We start from the raw sequence: 19,299 nt of genomic DNA on the forward strand, positions 1-19,299 counted from the left end.
CCCAGGGGCACCTTCTTTCCCCCAGAGCAGAACTAGATTTACTCCCAGCTCTTGCCCTGCCAGTCGCCACTGTTAAGAATTTAAGAACAGCCATACTGGGTCAGACCTAAGGTCCATCTAGCCCAATCTCCTGTCTTCCGACAGTAGCCAATGCCAGGTGCCCTAGAGGGAATGAACAGAATGGGCACTCGCCAAGTGATCCATCCCCTGCTGCCCACTCCCAGCCTCTGACAAACAGAGGCTAGGGACATCATCCCTGCCCATCCTGGCTAATAGCTATTGATGGACCTATCCTCCATGAACTTATCTAGCTCTTTTTTGAATCTTGGCCTTCACAACATCCTCTGGCAAAGAGGCTGACTGTGTGTTCATTTGGTGACCCCTAGTTCTTGTGTTATGAGAAGGAGTAAAAGAACACTTCCTTACTTATTTTCTCCACACCTGTCATGATTTTATAGACCTCAATCATATCCCCCTTAGTCATTTATTTTCCAGGTTTGAAAGTCCCAGTCTTATTGATCTCTCCTGCCCCGTTAACCTCTCCTCCAGACAACGGCTTTTCCTTGAGCCTGCCTCACTGAGTCACCCTAATGCTCTGAGACATGGGGCACAAGAAAAGGGTATATGAGAAAAAACCTCCAATCTGTGTATTAGCTGGGCATTCCCATAAGTTACTGCAGGAGCCAGCAAGGTCCTTCAGAAATAGAGAAAGCGCTAAATATCCATCCTCCCTTGCTTATTTCAATTGGGTATTGTCTACATAGTTAAAAAAATACCAGGAACAAACACAGGCTTTCAGGAGATGAAACCCTCTCAGCTGCACTGGCTTTATTTTAAACAGACTCAGGACATTGCCAGCTCAAAAACCTCACTTTTTGTGACAAAAAACAGTACAAATCTCCTTTGCTCGGGTTCCTTATCCCCCAAAATATAAAAGTATAAATTCAAGGAGGAGTGGATTTATTTTAAAGCCTTCAGAAGAACAAAGATGCCTTTATTCTCACTGGCCCCAATGTTCAGATCTGCCATGAGCACGTCTCCACCCAGGCTGTCTGGCTAGTTGTACAGGGACAGTAAGGGCCCTCTTACACAGCAAAATACAGAATGGAGAGTGCTTTATAACCTGGTCTTGCCTTGTCTGTGTGGAAGGAACCCTGTTACAACCAAATCCAAATCTTGTTATACCATGGTCCCTCCACAGCAGATTCTGATTGGCAAACAAGCCCTAAAAAAGAGTAAGCCAAAAAAAATTATTTGCAGGCATTTTCCATTTCAAATTTTCTCTCTTCCCCAATTTTACTGACCAAAGAGCATCACTGGTTTGGCTCCGAGCACGTCCACTCAACAGCCTTTAATCTCAACTCATGTTTCTCCCCCCTCCCACCACTTTAACTCTGAAGTTATAGTGCATCGAGGATGTTGTCAATTTTGGTGACCAGCTCCTGGCGCTTGTTGGAATGCAGCTTCTCATTCTCAATGTACGTGTCCTTCTTAAGCTTGCCGGCCACCAACCGCTCTGCCTCAACAGACGATTTCAGAACCAGCTCCTTGACTTGGCTGTCGAGCTTCTGAATCTCGCTCACCTTGTGGGAGTTCAGAATAAAGGAATATTAAAGAGGACTGAACACAAACAGCCCTATGACATGGCTAAGCAGAAAAGCTGGGACCAAGGAAGACACAGCACAGGATATAGAACAGCCTCTCCCACGGGCATGGCTATAAGTGAACATGGCATTTGGAGGGTTCCTCTCGGGGAGGGGGCAGAGGCTAAATGGACAGAGGAGGTTTAAACAGAACCTCAGAAGCCAGATACTAGCATTGAGAGAGGTGTAATTCTTACTTTCAGTAATGTTTAATGATAAGTTAGAGACTTTCAAATCTAGGTCACCAGTACAAATCCAACTCAGGACCATGGTGGCCAAAAGTAGCTGTTTTCTGATGATTATTGTGGTTGTCAGGGTGAAGTAAGTTTGGCGGATCTCAGTGAAGTTCACAGTGGGATCAGTACCCACAGCACAAAAACTGAACTCCCCACACCTCAAGGTGGGTGGCTGCTTCTGGTCAGAGTTGAGGCATAAAGGTTGGGAATGGTAGTGTGCGCGCCTGGGGTGTGCTGTGCTGCCGTGTTGTTACAGAGAAAGGAATTCAGTCTACTGGACTGTGAAGGCAGCATCTTCCACCAGTGTGAAATTCACACTTGCACAAAAATAAAAGATTAACAAGTAAATGTGTTCAACTCTTGTGGTTTCGTTTTACCATGATACAAGTGAAGCAATGTGATGAGGCACCTTCTATGCAAAAATAAGAGTCCCAGACATGGTCAGCCAAGACAAAACTGGAGTAGCTGAACACCTGTAGGTGCTGTTCTCTTGTTCTCCCAAAGAAGCCATGTAATATGAAGCAAAAGCTTCCCAGGTGGATTCTGGCAACAAACCCAGAAATAGCCCAGGACCCCCAAAATAACTTGTGTTACTGGCTTGGATAGTTTAATAATATACAATCTGTTGCTATGTTTCAACTTAAAAGATCCAAGTTTTCATTCCATTTGACTTTACTAGGAGCGTAATGATAAGATAATGCAGGTGTAACATACAATCCTGCTTCCAATGCAGCTGGTCTAGGAGATCTTTTGGAGACAGTGAATGCTAGTGGCAAGCAATTTTTCATCTCCACACATTTTATAGAGCAATAAAAGCAAGAGTAAAACTACAGCAGAGGGGGGAAAAAAACAAACAATTAATACCATCCCCTACATTTTTCTGACAAGAAGCAAGTAATTTTGGAGCGCATGAAAGAGAGAACAGGAGGCAGCAGCTAAGCTAAGCATCAGAAGACATCTAGAATGGAAGCAGAGTAGCTTATAAGGCCAGCAACAAAGCACAGCTAAGACAGGAGAGAGCTCTTACCTTATCACACATGTCAGAGCCTTCTGTCTTCAGCTTGGACTGCAGAGAGGCTACTTCATTGGTCAGGGCCTTATGCTCTGTCTCCAAGGTCTTCTTGCCACTGTTTAGAGTGGAGATGTCCCGTGACTGCTTGTACTTATTCACCGCTTCATCAAAGTGGCGGTACAGGCCCAGTCTCTTGTTCACCAAGGTGAGAACTTGCTCTGTTATGCAGGCCACCTTCATCCTAGCTTCAGCAGCTGGATCCTATAAAGGGCGATAAGGTACATAGACAAGCACATACAAAAAACTTAAACTGAGCCAATGCCTGTCTAGCCACATGTGCTATGCAAAAGCACCTCAGATCTTACAATTTACAATTTAACACCAACAGCTGTCAAAAGAATGCTGAAGTTAGCTTGGTCCGAGCATAGAGGCCTCTGGCTGCCTCTAATCAGCCAGCCTAGCTCTGGGTTAATAAAAACCAAGGGAAAATAGGGAGGAAGGGACTCCCACAGGACAGTCACAAACCAGTTAGATTCAGATGGGCTTGCTGTCCCAGGGCTGGAATATTTTACATGAAAGCTAAAGATGGAGTATCCATCACATACCAAGACAAAACCAATAGGTCTTTAGGTGCTCAGATGCTATGGTGATAAGACACCAAGTACCTAAATAGGAATATTCCAATAGAAAGAACATTTAGTGAGGGGAACTATTTCTACAGGCAATTTCCAACCATTAGGGGAATAAAACTTTCCCCTCAGTCACAAGGCTGCAACTTGCCATATAGTACCTTGGTGATGGAGAAGTCGAGCCTCACATAGAAGATCACTGTGAAGAACAAGATGTAAAAGGCTCCAACCACCAACAGCGGCTCCTGCAGCATCAGGATCTTGTTGAAGGTGTAGTGCACCTGCAAAATAGGATTCAGAGAATGGGGTCAATGACTTGCCATTAGTCAAGGGAGAAACTTCAAGCACCTAAATGTTCCTAAAAACCAAGGAAGAATAGTTATGGCACACAGAATGGATCCAGCTCAGATAATGCAAACTGTGTAGTCAAGAACCTAGTCACACTGCTCGTTTTCTATATCTCTTGAGCAACAAGTTTCCCCAACTGGGCTGTGCATTGGCTATACTGACTTTCCTTAAGGGCTGCAACCCAGCATCTGCATTACAGATTCTCACATCTTCCAGCAGAGAGAACTTCACATAGTAACAGACAAGCAAAGCCACACAATTTGCATTTCATTTTTCAGGAACTCCTCAGCCCCAGACCAGATATTGTTATGATTACAAAGGTGAGTGAGGAGGAGGCATGGCTGCTCATTTAAGTTATTCAAACAAAGGGGTCAAGCCTACCACAATGTCCTGGATGTGCTGCTCTACTAGGTTGTTCTTGTGTGCCACAATAACCGGGCGTCCAAACGTGTCCAAGTAGGTGTAGTGGAGCTCGTCAGTGGCTCGGTTGATTTCATATGGGCTGTCCACATGAATATTCCTGCAGGAATAAACAGACACTCCCACATGATTCTAACATGTCTGAGATGGGATGGCTTTTTGATTGGCCTGTTGTGGCCCAATGCACACTACTCAATTGCACATTGAAAACAAGTTCACTGCAGTTTAAAAAGCAATTTATAATGTATGACAGATTGTGTTCCAAGGTGTCCTCTATGCTCATGTCAGCTGTTATGTTTTCATGGTGCTCCATCCCCAAGAGCAGACAGGAGACTTGGCCATCAATGCACAGGTGAAGCATTTTCAGCAGTAACAGCACAAGAGCAGTGTCACTTACTTGGCACCTTCTGGCAGGATTATCTTTACAGTCAGAGAGTCTGCAACTTGCTCATCAAACACATGGTCAATGAACCTCATCCTCAGGGCATATTGGTCACCTGAGAGAAGGCAGAAAGGACAGAAAAAATTCCAGGTAGTTTAACAAAACAGGCTTCCTTGGAAAGGTTTTCCCAGTGTCTGTGAATCTCAGCATGCTGAAGGACAGGGGCTGTATGCACTCCTCAGCAGAGGATCATTTGGCTCCCCTGAAAATGGCCGTTTTTAACAAAAGGTCTAAGGATACAGGAAGAGGCACATGCAAGCAGGAGACTGGCTTGTAAGTTACAGAAGTAACAGCTAGCAATAAACGCTAAAAGGTTACAAGGGCCCCATACTGTACAAATGTCAGATTTTCAACACAGTAAGTCTGGCCTTTTACTACCCCAATCCTGTGACACCCACCAAGATTATAGAGGTATTCATAGCTAGGCAGGTTGTAGCCAATGATGTAATGGGTCTTCCAACCCCCAAAGAGCGGGAAGCGGGGGCGGATCTCCATCTCCACAGAGTCATCCAGGATGAGAAGGTGGCTGGTAGAGATATTTCCAATTTCATCTCGGTAATATACATCCTGAGCCGCAGCAGGAAGAATGGTCTGCATGAGGGAGAGAAGCAGCACTCAGTGCATTTGCTAGAGAAAGAAAATTTCCACTAGAATAGGCAAAGCAGCTACTGATGACTTCAGCTTCAGTCAGGAATAGCACCACTTCTCACAAGCAGCAACAAAATGACTGCTTGGCAGCAGCATGTGACAAAATGGCATTAATGTAAGTGATTGGCCACAGTGTGCTCAGCAAAAGCTATTGCCCACATTCAGAGAAGTTATAGATGACGAAGCCCTATTGGATCATCCAGTCTATGGCCTTGAAGTCAATGTAACATTGTTCCCTACAGAATAGTCAGTGGTACTTTATCCAGTCCAGTTTCCTAAGAAATGAGGGACATGCCTACCACAATGTCCTGGATGTGCTGCTCTACCACTTCCTTCAGGATTTTATTTCACATCCTATCTGATCAGCCTAAAATTTCCATTTCGTTCCATCCCATTGCTCCTAGGGGGCTGAGCTTGTGAATTCATACACTCAACTCAATAACATTTCTCTGTCTGTCTTGATGTCACTTGACACTTTTTGAACACTGCATGCAATCAATTCCAAAATTTCAGGGAATATTCTAGGCATCAATGGGCAGAAGCCCACAGATTCTGGTGAAATATCAGAAAACCGGAAGGGGAAATGGGGGCAGAGCTCCTAGCATCTGATCAGCAGAGCAAGCAGCTTCAACCAGCTCTGTAATTGTCTACAAATCAAAGAACTTGTTGATGGCAGCCATTAACACCTTCCAGCATAACAATGGGGATAATAGTATGGGAGGAGGAGGATGGTGGAGTCCCTGCCATAGGGAAGAAGGAGAGGAGTGGGAGGGTGCCACAGAGAGCCCCTTTTATGAGGGAGGTTACAGGGAGTCCCTGAAATAGAAGGAGGTGGGAGGGTGGTGTGATGATTTGGGGAATCTGTCTGTACAATTTGAGTTCTGGTTGATGATGATATGAAGTTGTTACTATAAAAATTGCTCTACCACTGAATGCCTCTATGTAAATGTATCAGGGGATAGCCGTGTTAGTCTGTATCCACAAAAACAACAAGGAGTCTGGTAGCACCTTAAAGACTAACAGATTTATTTGAGCATAAGCTTTCGTGGGTAAAAACCTCACTTCTTCAGATGCATGGAGTGAAAGTTACAGATGCAGACATAAATACATACATTTATGCATCTGAAGAAGTGAGGCTTTTACCCACGAAAGCTTATGCTCAAATAAATCTGTTAGTCTTTAAGGTGCTACCAGACTCCTTGTTGTTTCTATGTAAATGTGGAATCTGCCATTACCGACAGGGCTGAAAACACATCTCCAGACAATGGCTGGTCACTTCAGTTGCTGCCTATTCAGGTGGAAACATATGAAGGACAATGGGTTGGCTAAGTTTAGGAAAACTAGTTTTCTCTAACCCTCAACAAGGTGTTTGGAGAGTGGAAAATTCCTATACAACACAAAGAGAGAGCAGAGGTGACAAAGCAGGAGTTTAGAAGGACTCAAAGTGAAGGAGGGATGGGCTGGTTTAGCAGTCAGAGAAAGCAAGCTGACCTGCCCTGGAAAGGGGCTCCATGTTTCAGAAATCATGCCATAAGCTGCAGCAGAGGATCCTGGACACCCCTACAAGACCTTGAGCCCAGCCCAAAGAATGCTCCAGAGTGGTGAGGAAACTGAGGCAAGGAAGTGTATGTAATGTTTATTATTTTTGTATACATCTGTGTATTTCTTGTGCTATCAAGTAAAGAGCAATGGTATTTTACAATTCTGTGCAGTCTGTGTGTGTGTTATGTGACACACCTATCGTGTGTCCCTGAAAAGTTAATCCAGAACATGGCTGGAGTTCTGGGAGAGGGTATGTTTAAGCTACAAGGGAGTCTGGGGCAGGGGGGCCAGCACTAGTCCCAGGGGCTGGGTAGTTGGACCGCAGGGTTACAGCTCTCAGGAGGGGTACTAGACAGAGGATTGGCACCCCAAAAGTGTGCCTAGAGACCCAAGCTAGAGGCAGTGAATGGACTGTTCAGACTTTGGAGGCTTAAAGCACACAGGGATTCAGAATTTGGATCCCTTCACAGCAGTCTGGTGTGTGCCCAAGAAGGGGCATTCAACTGATCTCTGACAGGTAGCACAAAGGCAGCTTGTGGGGACAGTGTAGGATACATGGAGCACTTGGTTTATGCGGTAAGCCTACAGAAGCAACAAAGCGTGTGACACCTCCCCCACTCCTCCAGTTATACCTTCCTGTACTACCTTGAGTAATTCCTCTTTGGTAATGACATCTTGTAAATATCTGAAAGCTTTTTATGTTTCCCCCTTATCCCTTGTGCGCTGTTGCCAAATAAGAGACAAAAGAAAGGGCAAAAGGATTTTCTATAGGAAGGTGGTAAAGGAGGGCACAAAATGCAAACCTTAAAAGATTTGACAGAAGATATTCCACTGTCTGGCTGCCTTTGGTAGTCATATCTGGAGAAAGGCCCTTTGAGCACAGCTCCTGTGTGCTTTAAGTCAACAGTCTCTTCTACAGCAATATTTCCCCAGTGAGACACTTCAATGACCCGTATCATACTGGTGATGGTCAGGAATGGGTTGTTATTTTCATAGTGTACCTTAAGGATGTCCTGAGAAGGAAAGAAAACAAGATATAAATCCCAGACAAGGAAGTAACAAACCCAGAGGGAGGAGGGGAAAAGGATTCCCCCTCCATCAAATCCCAGGGTGAATCATTCCATTATAGTGACAGCCATTAGCAATGGCCATCCCTGGACCCCCCCCTTTTTTTGATTTATAACAGCTGGTCACACAATACAGGGTGAAAAATGCACACAGCTCAAAACTAACACACCTAACCTGAAGCTCAGCTATGACACTTTGAAGATATCAATTAAAGCACTTTAGCAAAATTTCAGCATCCATTCTGGCTGTTTTAACTGATCAAGTGGAAGCAGCTTAATGGATATGCTAAGTTTCACAAGTGACTGCTCACAACAAGGGAAGTTAGCATGGGCAGATAGGAAGCCCCTAGATACTGAGATGTCCCCTGCCATTAATACAACTGACTGCAGGTAGCAGGATTCACTGAGCTAACTGATGAATGCTTTGGACTGGAGGGAATCAGGATCCCAGAGCAAAGGTGTTATCTCATACAGACCACTGACAATAAGACAACTTGGATGGGGCATATCTCCTGCTATCAGCACCCCAAGATAAACAAAACCATCTGACCCTTATGTTCCAAGGTGCCATTCCTTTGAGCCCACACCTGTACCATCATGAGAGTAACCAAGTTCCTGACATAAATCCCACTTGAACAACTGGTGATGTATGGGTGAAACTTGACAGGAAAAACAGCCAGATGTTCAGGTGCTTGGCTTAACACTTAAGTGCTAAATCAAACTCTGAATCTTGCAGCGAGAATGCTGATACTGCATATTAAGGACAATATGTACAAAGTAACTAGGTTATATTTCAACAGAGTCTCTTCTCCATACTATCCCATGAGCTTCCTTAAATAATATACACTCAGAGTAGCAGGTGTTTACCCCTCAGCATGTTACTACAACTATTTCCTTTTAACTTTTTTGGAGTGAATTTAGTGTTGCTGAATTGACACCCTCAAGTCCTCTCTGTGTACTCGAGCAGGTATAGCAAAGGCAGCTACAGTTCAAGCTCTCCCCCACTACCCCAAGACATCCGTGCCCTAGAGAGAGACCCCTCTCTCCAAGGGTTTCTCATTGGCAGTCTCAGTAGAGAGGCGAAGTTCAGAGGCAATTAATGCCAACTGTGGTGGTTTTGTGATACTGACACTTGCCCATTAGGAACTGAACTGAGAAATACCAACTCAATTCACATACGACACCAGTTTTCAGACACTTGCCACCATCCTAATATGTGACCGAGAGGCAAATGTCTCTACATCCCATTCAACGTCTTGAGCCATAATTGACCTATTTATGTGGTGCACTTTGCAGGACAACAACAAGCTACAATTTATTTTCAAGAGCCTTTCAGCCAGGGTTTTGCTAGCCACAAGAATTTACCTGGCTATATGGTGGGATGTCCTTGAAAGGCCCATATTCAATCATGTCCTCTGACCGGGTAGGATTGCCCAGCTTGGTGTAGTTCTCTACGTTCCTGGAGGCCAGTTTCACACGTGTAGTTTGGCTCTTTGTTGGGTATGGAGAGTAGAAATAATGATTCCCTTCAAAGACCACAAACTGTTTCTCTGCCTGTGTGATGTGCGTGGGGTACGGCTGCAGGACATGTGTGAAAACTGTTTCGATGGATAAACGGATCTTGGCACCTGGCGCCAGAGGAGATGGCAACTTCACGGTGAAGAATTTGCCGCTGAAAGGGAGAACAGCAGGAAAGCTATAAACACCAAGATCTCCACTGGCCTGACATGCACTCTTAAGCCCCTGCAACACACACTGGTGCAGAGGGGAACCTGGAAGTTTTCTATTTGCTCTTAAAGGACTCCCTCCTTCAACACTGGGAGTGCTGTAAAAGGGCCTTGCAGGATAAGGCCCAAAGTAGATTTCTGCCAGTAGCCCGGTGCTTGTTCCTCAGGAGGAGATTTCTGTTCCACAGTATGGGTACATTTACATATAAATGGTGATGGGGCAGTCTATAATTGGATATCATTTGGCACAGGCCTGAATGGATATTCAAAGGGAATCAAGCTAACATACCACCTGTGTGATGTTTTTGGGGTAGAGATACTGGTGCGTTCCTTTCACCATTTCTCTATAGCTGCACTTCACTGTGGATTTTCCATTATTCTCTAGGTGGAGAGAATAATCTAAAATGGAGCATGGGCAATGATCTGACAGGAAAACAAACATACTAAGTTCCTGCTCCTAAGAGTCTGTTACCTCTCAAGTCAGCACTACTTGTTCTCCCATTGGGCTGAAGCTGAATAAGGATGTCTATAGCCAGGGATCCAGCAGGGGTATCCTGCAGACAGTGAAGTCTGGAGGTGTGGGACTAGAGAAAACTTTTCACCTAATCCACAGCAGAGTTCTCTTGCAGCCTTCAAAGAAACAGATACCTCCACAGCAGGTTCACACCACCTAGCAAGAACTGCTGCCCAGACGGTGGAAGGAGAGTAGATAACAGCCCCAATGGATGGACCTTGGCAGTTGCAGGAAGGGAGCAGTCTCTAACTCACTGGTGATGCAGCCCTCCACCTGGATTAGTTGGGGCACCTTCAGCCAGTCATAGCTACGAAGTGAGCACTGTTCTGCCTTGATAATTCAGTGTTTCACTCCATTGCTACGAACCTCTTGAGATCACCAGCAACTAGTGCCGAACCAGTTTAAAAAGCTCACCTTATTTAATAGCTAACATGCACAGCCTCTGAAAGAGCCTTGCACTACAAATTTCTGCTCCCTCAAGCATGCTGCAAATATGGGATACTCCCCAAGTATGGTAGATGTGGAGCCTCTGGCTAGAAAGAGGGCTCTCTCTCTGGGTTAGGGGCTACAAGCTCATTTTAAGCTGCAGAATCTAACATCCTGCAGCAAAAATATGGTTCAGTATTGCAGCGTAAACAGAGCCAAACCAAATTTGTAACTGTATGTGATGGGCAGTACAGACCCTTAAGAGGCCTATGTGGTTCTAATGCATCTCCATCCCAGTTCCCCTAATACAGGGAGGTGGCAACAGATGTTCTGACAGGAGGGTTTCATAAGATGCTAGGACACAGGGGGAGTTCCCTACATGGCACAGGGGAGCTGAGGAAGACACTTGTACTGCATCCCTAATAGAGGGACTTATAAAGAGAGAGCAGTCTCTCTGGGGAGAGGCTGCCAGACAGACTTCTCCATTTCCCCAGGAAACTGAGGGCATCTACTTTTGCTGACCTGGGAATCAGGTCCTACACTGTTACCTGTATTCTCAAATTGTGCTACAGGCTGTGGTGTGAAACGTAAGATGGGCCTCTGAAAGAATAAAGGACACCCAACCACCAGCAAGATTGTTGTAGGGGCTGCGTGATGAAATATTTAAGTCCTGGACTTGCTCCTTAGACTAACATCTCTCTTGATTCTGCTATTACTCAACTGGGGAGGTCCAATTTGAATGGGTAAGTTACAAATACTGGTCCCTAACAGAACTGCTCCCTGTTATTTGGCATTACAGGGTAAGACTCACCTTTTACCTTTCCCCTTAGTCTCCCGCACCTCCAGGGTGTTCTCCTCCTCTTCCTCACCTTTCACCTGTTCCAAATCAAAACATTACAGCCTGATCACCATGTCACCATTTAGGCTTCCCAGGTGAAGCAGCTGAATTTATCAGGTCAAATACTACACAATTCCTATTCATTTCTTATTGGAGTGCACACAACGCATACTAGTTGACAAAAAAATTGTTTATTAAAAACCCTTCACAGTCATTAATACTGGCCAACTCAACAAATTGTGGTCTGTATCCAAGAATAGAAACTGGAGGCTCCTGTTAAATTTTTTGAAGCTTCTGCCAGTGTCCTAGGCCAATTCCCAAGCTGTCAAAGGCATGGAACGGAGTCTGTCAATGGCCGACCCTACTCCTCCAGCAGGTCCTTTTACAGAGCTTCTCTCACTGGAGCTCCTAGGGGAGCGGCCAGCAAGTGAAAAAGCAAAGACTGGCACAACAGTCTCATTCTACTGTCATCAGAAAGCAGCACCTGCACAGCTACTCTCTCAAACCTCTTGAGGAAAAGAGTGCTGGATTGATAGCCCTGGAATTGGAGACTCAAGTCTCCTGAGCATCCATAGGACAAACACAGCCTGCAAGACAAAAGCTTCCCCCGTGCATCTCTGGGTCCTGCTCCAACATGTATCCAGACTGCTCTGGAAAGACCACATTTAGATGTGGTAAATGAGACACACAGATTAGCATCACTCTCCATGTCTCATTCCCTTTTGAGACACCCTAAGCAAGGTTACCCAGCCTCCTTGTTTCACAGTCATAATAACGGCCTTTTAGTAGCCTAATTATTTGTAGAGCACCAGCAGCATGCTAGGAACTTTACAAACATCTGATGGTGACAACCCTCAGTCATTACCAAACTGAGCTGGCTTTGAACAGGGAACCTAGAAGTGAAAGTCTCTGTATCCTACCACCAAGCCACTTGAGTGCTATTAAAAGCAGCACACAGAATATGCATGCAAAAGCCTTTGTTTCAGTACCACATTAACACAGTGTGCACCAAAGTCTGCTCTGTTACACCAGTGTAAGCCTGGAGTAACCCTTCTGAAGTTGATCCAGATTTATGCTGGCAAAGGATAATGATTTATTCTTTGTACTACAGTGGTGCCTAAAGTGTGTTAAGCTCTACTCACAGAAGCAGTCTCTGTCCAAGTGTGTACAACTCAAGAACCTGAAAGCAAAATTTAGATCAAAGCAGAACCTGATCCTTTTTGAGTTTCAGTGGAGTTCTACTGATGATCTCTACTATTATTAAATCCCAACTGTATTTTTAAAGCATTAGGCTATTATTCTAATGCTTTGCCCTTTTATGGTATACACCAGGAAATTTCAAAGGCTTAACACTTACATTACAAGCTCTGAGGTAGGGCATTATTATTTATCCTTTATGGTAGGGGAAAATGAGGCAGAGTGGTGAAGTGACTTTGCAGAAGGTGATACAGTAAGTCAGTCGCAGAGCTGGAATCAAAGCCCAAAAATCCTAGCTCCCAGCTCCTTGAACTAACAGCTGCTTTTCAGAATCACTCACCACTAAATACTGTAAGTGGTTCAAGTGCTTGAAGAAGATTATAAGTGGATGAAGGGCTAGGCAGCCATCTGACAGTTGCCCATTCAGACTCAGGGCCCAGCTTGTATTTATATCTTTCACTCTCCCATTTATATGGGATCTCCTTCTAAACTTAAAGCCACACCAAGCTGAACCAAAGAACTGCAAGGAAATGAATGTTAACTGTCAAAGCACTCACCAACCTACCCAGGGCATAACAAAACCACCCTCTGCCAAAAATAAAAACTTAAATCTACACTATAAGAGCAGGCAGGATCCCTACTACTAAAGGCATCCAGAAAGGGCAGAGAAATAATAAGGTTTCAGAAGCTGGATGGATCTCATGCAGGTGGCCTGCAATAGCTAGCATTATGCCTTAGGGAACACCCATGTAGAGGTTCCTACTAAGACACCCCTCGGATTTCTCCCTCTCCCCCACGGTGTGGTTAGTGGTTGCATTGCAACGCCTGCGGCACTTTTGCTTACGTGTCAGTATCTGCCAGGCAGGGAAGTGGCTGTCACGGCACCATCAGCTCAGAGTCAAAAGCAGGAGAAAAATCCACGGCCACCCGAGGGGAAAGAAAGAAGCGCGGGGCTGGGGCTGGCCGGGCGCTGCCCTAGCTTGGCAGGACGGCCCGCAAGGCCGCTTGCCCGCCCCGGAGGTTTCCATGCCTGCAATGAGTGACCCAGCCCCGAACCGCTCACACACGAGGGGGGCCCATGCAGGGGCGGGGGCCCCGCCGCGCGCAAGGGGGAGCCAGGGGGCTCCCGCCACGCAGAGGCCGCGCCGCGGAACGGGCCAGGCCGAGGGTCGCCGGGGGGATGGGGACGGGGCCCCTGCGGAGGAGCGGGCGAAGCGCAGCCGGGGCGCGCTGCCACGCGGGCCGGGGCGCGCACTCACCTGCACCCCGAGGTAGGCCAGGTGGCTCTCCAGGCCGGGGTCCAGCGCCAGCAGGAAGGAGCTGGCGCCCCCGGAGCCCCCCGCCGGGTTAGCCAGACTCAGCTCGGCCGTCACCTTGGCCAGGTGGGTACTGAGATCCACCGTCCGCTTCACCTCCTCATTGAGCAGCTCGGGGGCCGCTAGGGCACAGCCCAGGCAGAGAAGCAGGCGGCAGGCGAGGCCCTCCATGGCCGGCCAGGCAGCGGATGAAACCGGATGGACTCTCACAGTCAGCGGTGGGGGCGCCCATCCATCGGGGAGGGCACAAGATGGCGGCGCCCAGGCCGAGGGTGGGACAAGATGGCGGCGCCCAATCATGGACCAGGGCACAAGATGGCGGCGCGCACGACAGGCAGGACCCAGTCAGGCTCCGCAACCAAGGGGGCTACGCCGATGCCTAACTAAAAATGCTGTGACCAAAGGCAGCGCTGAGCATGACAATATTCCTGTAGGATCAGAATCCTAAGTTAGTGAGAGCTCAGACCTCATTGCAGAGAGCAGAGATTGTCCATATATTGTGCAGGGGGTGGATACTGAGTCTGTTCTTCACAGCTCCCAGCTTCCTCTGGGAACCTGGATAGATCTGGGCAGAGCCTGGCCACGACGCTTACAGTGATGCCAACCCTCAGAAACCACAGACCAGGCTCCAATATCATGAGAGTTCATTCAAACAATACATGTGGGTATTTCCCCATTTACCATCTAGTTTCTGAGCCACCTTTAGGGTACACTGGGGTCAAGCTTTTCAACCATGAGGGCTAGAGACTTTTGTTTAAATTGAAAGATGAGCCTCACATCATCATGACTCCAAGAGCTGGGGCTTTAAGAAAACCACCAAATATCATAAGAGGTATGATAAAATCATAAGAACAGGCAACACTGCTGTCAATATCACTAACCCTTAGCTGCAAATTAATTAGTTGGGCCCAAAAATAAGATTGGCTTTAAAATAATGAGATTTTTAAAATATCTTTTTGTTTTCCAGTGTCTGAGCTATTTTGGATGCCACTGGGTCATGTTTTCAAGCTCTTTTCTCTATAATCATGGGAGCTAGAAACTTGGAAGGACAAGAAAAAGACAGCTGAGATTCTCATGTAATGACAGGATTCCAGGAGCTGGGGCTTTACGAAAAGCACCAAATAATGCAGGCCTTGTAACAATATTGTGAAAGTTGACAAAAAGCTAAAATAGAATAGCTAAAATAGACTGATGAGCCCAGCTGGAGAGCTGAGACATCTCAACGGCCTTTGCCAGATTTTGGCTGGAAACCGTCCCCAGAGATTTGACCCTAAATCAGCCATGAAGCTGTAAGCATTGTGTTTTAGGGCTGAAGCAGGGGAATGGGCTGTTATGTTTTCCAGGAGTCAGGGAAGATGTGTTTTGGGGCTGGTGCAGGAAATCTGTTCTGTGGCTATCAGGGAGGGCAAGGAATGGAAAGTAGCGTTGAAGGTGTTTTTTGAGGGCTCTGAGCACTGTTCCCTCTAAGCTGTGTGCACGCACACAGATCCTAAACCCCGCATGCACAGCGAAACACAGCGCGCACAAAAATTTGCACAGAAGCACAATTTGCCCAGAAGAAATTTTTTGTGCACACAGCCTGTCAAAAATTAGAGGGAACGTTGGCTCTGAGTAGGGGTTTTAGTTGTCGGGTGTGGATATGATTATGATGCTCTTTACATGGGGTTCTGGTGCTTGTTTCATTGTGTCTTCCATTCTGAATTTATGAGCTGTACCTGTTGAGAATTGCCTTGTTTTTTTGGCATGTGACATTTTGTTTATCCAGGAGAAAGAGAATACCAAAGGAAAGTTTAAACTGAATCAAAATATGATGTTCTTTAAAGGGAGCAAAATTGCCTAGTGCTAGTGCTTAAAAAAGAAGCCAATAACTTAACCAATGGTGAAATAAAGCTGAAGTTTGAAAGATCCAAGACAGTCAAAGACATAGTAACCACAGCTGTCTTAACCCAGGCAAAGAGAAGTTCTAACAGTAAATTTTTTACTGCTTTAACAGTGCACTGGGGTGACTGGCACCTTATATAATAAGCACCTAAAATAGGTAATGGCAAGAGACTAGCATTTTTTACTGTGATTGCAGGATTGGGGCCTTAGACTGCAATTTCTATGGAGCAACAATCATCTTTTTGTTCTGTTGGTACAGCACTAACAGAGTGGGGCCCCTACGTGCTACCATAATACAAATAATAAATCCTAATTTATCTGAGCTGAGACTGCAAAATATGAGAAGGGTGTTAGCTAAAGATAGACCTAAACTGCAACGTTTAGATCTGGAGGCAACTCTCCCAAAGTTTGGGGGAGATTAGATCAGATCCAGGATTCCAGGTGGGGCCCTTTCTAGTACAGAATAGGAGGGTAAGCCATTTTTAATTCTCCCCCATCTCCATGCTTTTGATCCCTAAACAATGTTTTTTCTTACCAAACATGCTACCTCAATATTTTTACTTTACTTTGATATTAGTGCTGTTGAAACTTGTAAGATTGACAGCCTTGGATACTGAATACGTTGAACACCAGAACAAGTATAGGATTGGCCAGCTTCCCTCACCCAGCCCAGCCAATGTGCCTCAGACATGCAGCCTGGACAGACCACACCTTTGTCACTGTGTCTCGTGGCATTTCTGGACAATACCAGCAACAAAAACGTGACATAATTTGGGTTGGTCTCATATGCAGTCTCAGGCTCCCCTCTTGTGCTCTGGGGAGCAGGCCAGATAAGGAAATACACAAGGTTCCCTAAACAATTCAGATGAGTTTTGCTTACCATGCCCCTGTTCTCCAGAGCCATCCGAGAGCAGTAATTTTGTAAATGGGATCATCCTTCCTGCTTTGGGAAAGCGAGAACAGAGCAGGAGGATCATGGGGTGCAGAAAAGTTGCTGTTGGATCTAATTTAAGGCCTGTCAGCCTGGCTGATGTTCTTGGGAGTTGCGGATGATTTATGGTGATATTATATGCATGCAGTTTATTTTCCTCTGAAAGTTAATCTGCTCAAGATTCTCATTTCACCTTTCTGGCCCTCAGCCCGAATCTCTGTTTTTTGCTTCCGTTTCAACTGAAATAAATCTGCTCTTAACTGTGGCTTCAGTGACTCCAGCTCCAGTCACTATCCACCCGGCTTCCGAGGAACAATTCATCCTTCCAACATAGGACCTTCACTGCTACAAAAGCAAATTAACATTTCTATGTATATTAGAGATGGATGGGCCCAAACAAAACCCCATCTTTAATCTTTGGATCCAGAGCCAAAGTTCTCTCTCTTGAATGGGCACAATCCAAACCCCAGATCTACCCTACTGAATTTGGAGATTCAAATTCTGAATCCAAATTTGAACTATCCCAAAGTCTGACGTGTTCAGAATCAGATGTTACGTACTATAGCTTCAAGGTGCTACTCAGATCGGACTCCATTGTTCGGATCCTGGCCTTTGGCCCATCTCTAATTTAAATCACTAAGTCACACTTTAATATTAGTATTAATGCTGCCTCTGATGCAAATTAAAAAGATTAAATCCTGCCGATATGGACCTAATTCATTCTTAGTGTGACCATGTTGTTTTCAGAGATCTTGCATCAAGGATCAGTTTGGCCCTGTCGGCCCAATTCACTATTGCTCTGCACTTTGTGTAGTCATTTACACCTGTGCAGCATTGACTTAAAATGACACCCTTCTGGCATTGGAACCTCTTGCACATATGTAAATTAATACACAAAATGCAGGGCATCAGAGAATGGGGTTTACTCACTGTGTCTGTGAGTAATTTACATACTGCACTTGCACAGGAAGGGAGAGGCTGTTTTTTTAAAATAAAAAACATTATACGTCACTTGCCAAATAGTGCATCAGATAAGTTTTCCTTGCTAGAGCATGTTTGCATAGTTGCAGATTTCTCAGCCTTACTATCCCTGACCAGACACTACCCTGCTTCCCCCTCTTTCTTTCTTGTACTATGGGAGTCACCTTAAAATCATCTGTTTTGGATTAAAATTTATGAAATAAAGTCAAGGAGCAAAGAAAAGAGTCCCAGCAGATGTGCTGATAATATGCACTGAGTGGGAGGTTAGTTGCTTGTTAAAAGTGCTTTGAAAATCGGATGGCTGGTGACAAAGCATTACAGAAAGGCCAGGCGCAGACCTGCATCGTCAGTGCTGTCCTCTCTCTGAGTGATGTTAGATTAATAAGAGGGTTTTGGCTGTACTTCTGAGTGACCCTAGGACCCAAGTCTCCCCCCAAGGGACTTGAATGGAAGCAGGATTAATCCCTAAGAATAAATCTCCTCCATGTTACCATAGCAAAAATTCCAATTTTATTCATGGACTAGAGACAGCAGCTGTACCCTGCTGTCACGAGGGAGCCTTTCAGAAGCCTGTGTACTACAAGTGGCCTGTGGCCAGAATTATAAATCCTGCATGCAGCCAGAAGAGTGCCAGAGTTTAGCAAACGACTTCAGAGTCCACACATCAGAATCAGGGACAAGACACTATCTCGTTGTGGATGTCACATCCTAATCCCCTTTGAGCCCCTAACTGGCCTTTCTTTGGCCAGAGAAATGCCCAGTGGCAAGGCATCACTACACTTTAAATGCTGAATATTGAGCACTCTGTCCCTCTCATCTCCAGGCGTGTGCGTAGCCTGGATCACTCTGGATTTCCCACCTGTCCTGGAATGATGTCAGCTCATTGTTTTTAAAGTTTTGTTTCATTCAAAATAGGAGCTGGATTTTGTAAAAACAATGCAACGCATAAGAAGTGTCTTGTCCAAAAACCCCAACGCTGATGACAATGTAGCGATGATGCTAATACTCTGCCCTTCTCTGACACCTTTTAGCCAAGGCTCTCAAACTGCTCTGCAGTAACTATACTTGACTACACCACAGAAGATCCAATAGGTCCACATGCTATTGAAATAAAGGCAACCCTAGAGTAGAATAAGGCACTTGTTTAACAGTCACACAAGAGTGCTACGAAGGTATTGGACAGGAAGTGAAGAAGAATCCTGTATCCCGATGAAACTGCAGGGGGAATTTTGATCAGCCCATAGTAATTACCTGAGATGGAGTATGATTAGGATGTATAATAATACAGCTACTCCTTAGCACTTCTAGATCAGTAACATTTTACAGCTACATAAACGAATTCTCACAATGCTTTTCTGCAGTAGGTAGGATCCCTTATTTTACAGAATCTGTTTTGAAGAGATGCAGCGACTTGCCCAAGGTCACGCAGGAAGTGAGTGACAGCCAGGATTAGACCCTTGGATATCCAGCGTTATAACAGTTAATGCTAACAAAGTAGCAG

At 45.5% G+C, this 19,299-nt stretch overlaps 1 protein-coding gene across 1 annotated transcript; it reads right to left on the reverse strand.

Moving 5' to 3' along the window:
* Window positions 1-790: 790 nt before the first annotated feature.
* Window positions 791-14,305, reverse strand: RPN1 (ribophorin I). Its single transcript, XM_077822167.1, has 10 exons — window positions 13,949-14,305; window positions 11,466-11,530; window positions 9,353-9,659; window positions 7,724-7,933; window positions 5,129-5,321; window positions 4,686-4,785; window positions 4,250-4,388; window positions 3,682-3,801; window positions 2,907-3,152; window positions 791-1,583 (listed from the first exon to the last, which is right to left on the reverse strand). Exons 1-10 carry the CDS (start codon window positions 14,303-14,305, stop codon window positions 1,401-1,403), a joined length of 1,920 nt encoding a protein of 639 aa, XP_077678293.1. The 3' UTR covers window positions 791-1,400.
* Window positions 14,306-19,299: the final 4,994 nt, after the last annotated feature.

The sequence above is a fragment of the Eretmochelys imbricata genome, chromosome 7 (genome assembly GCF_965152235.1).
Source record: "Eretmochelys imbricata isolate rEreImb1 chromosome 7, rEreImb1.hap1, whole genome shotgun sequence".
In the NCBI taxonomy this organism is placed as follows: domain Eukaryota; kingdom Metazoa; phylum Chordata; order Testudines; family Cheloniidae; genus Eretmochelys; species Eretmochelys imbricata.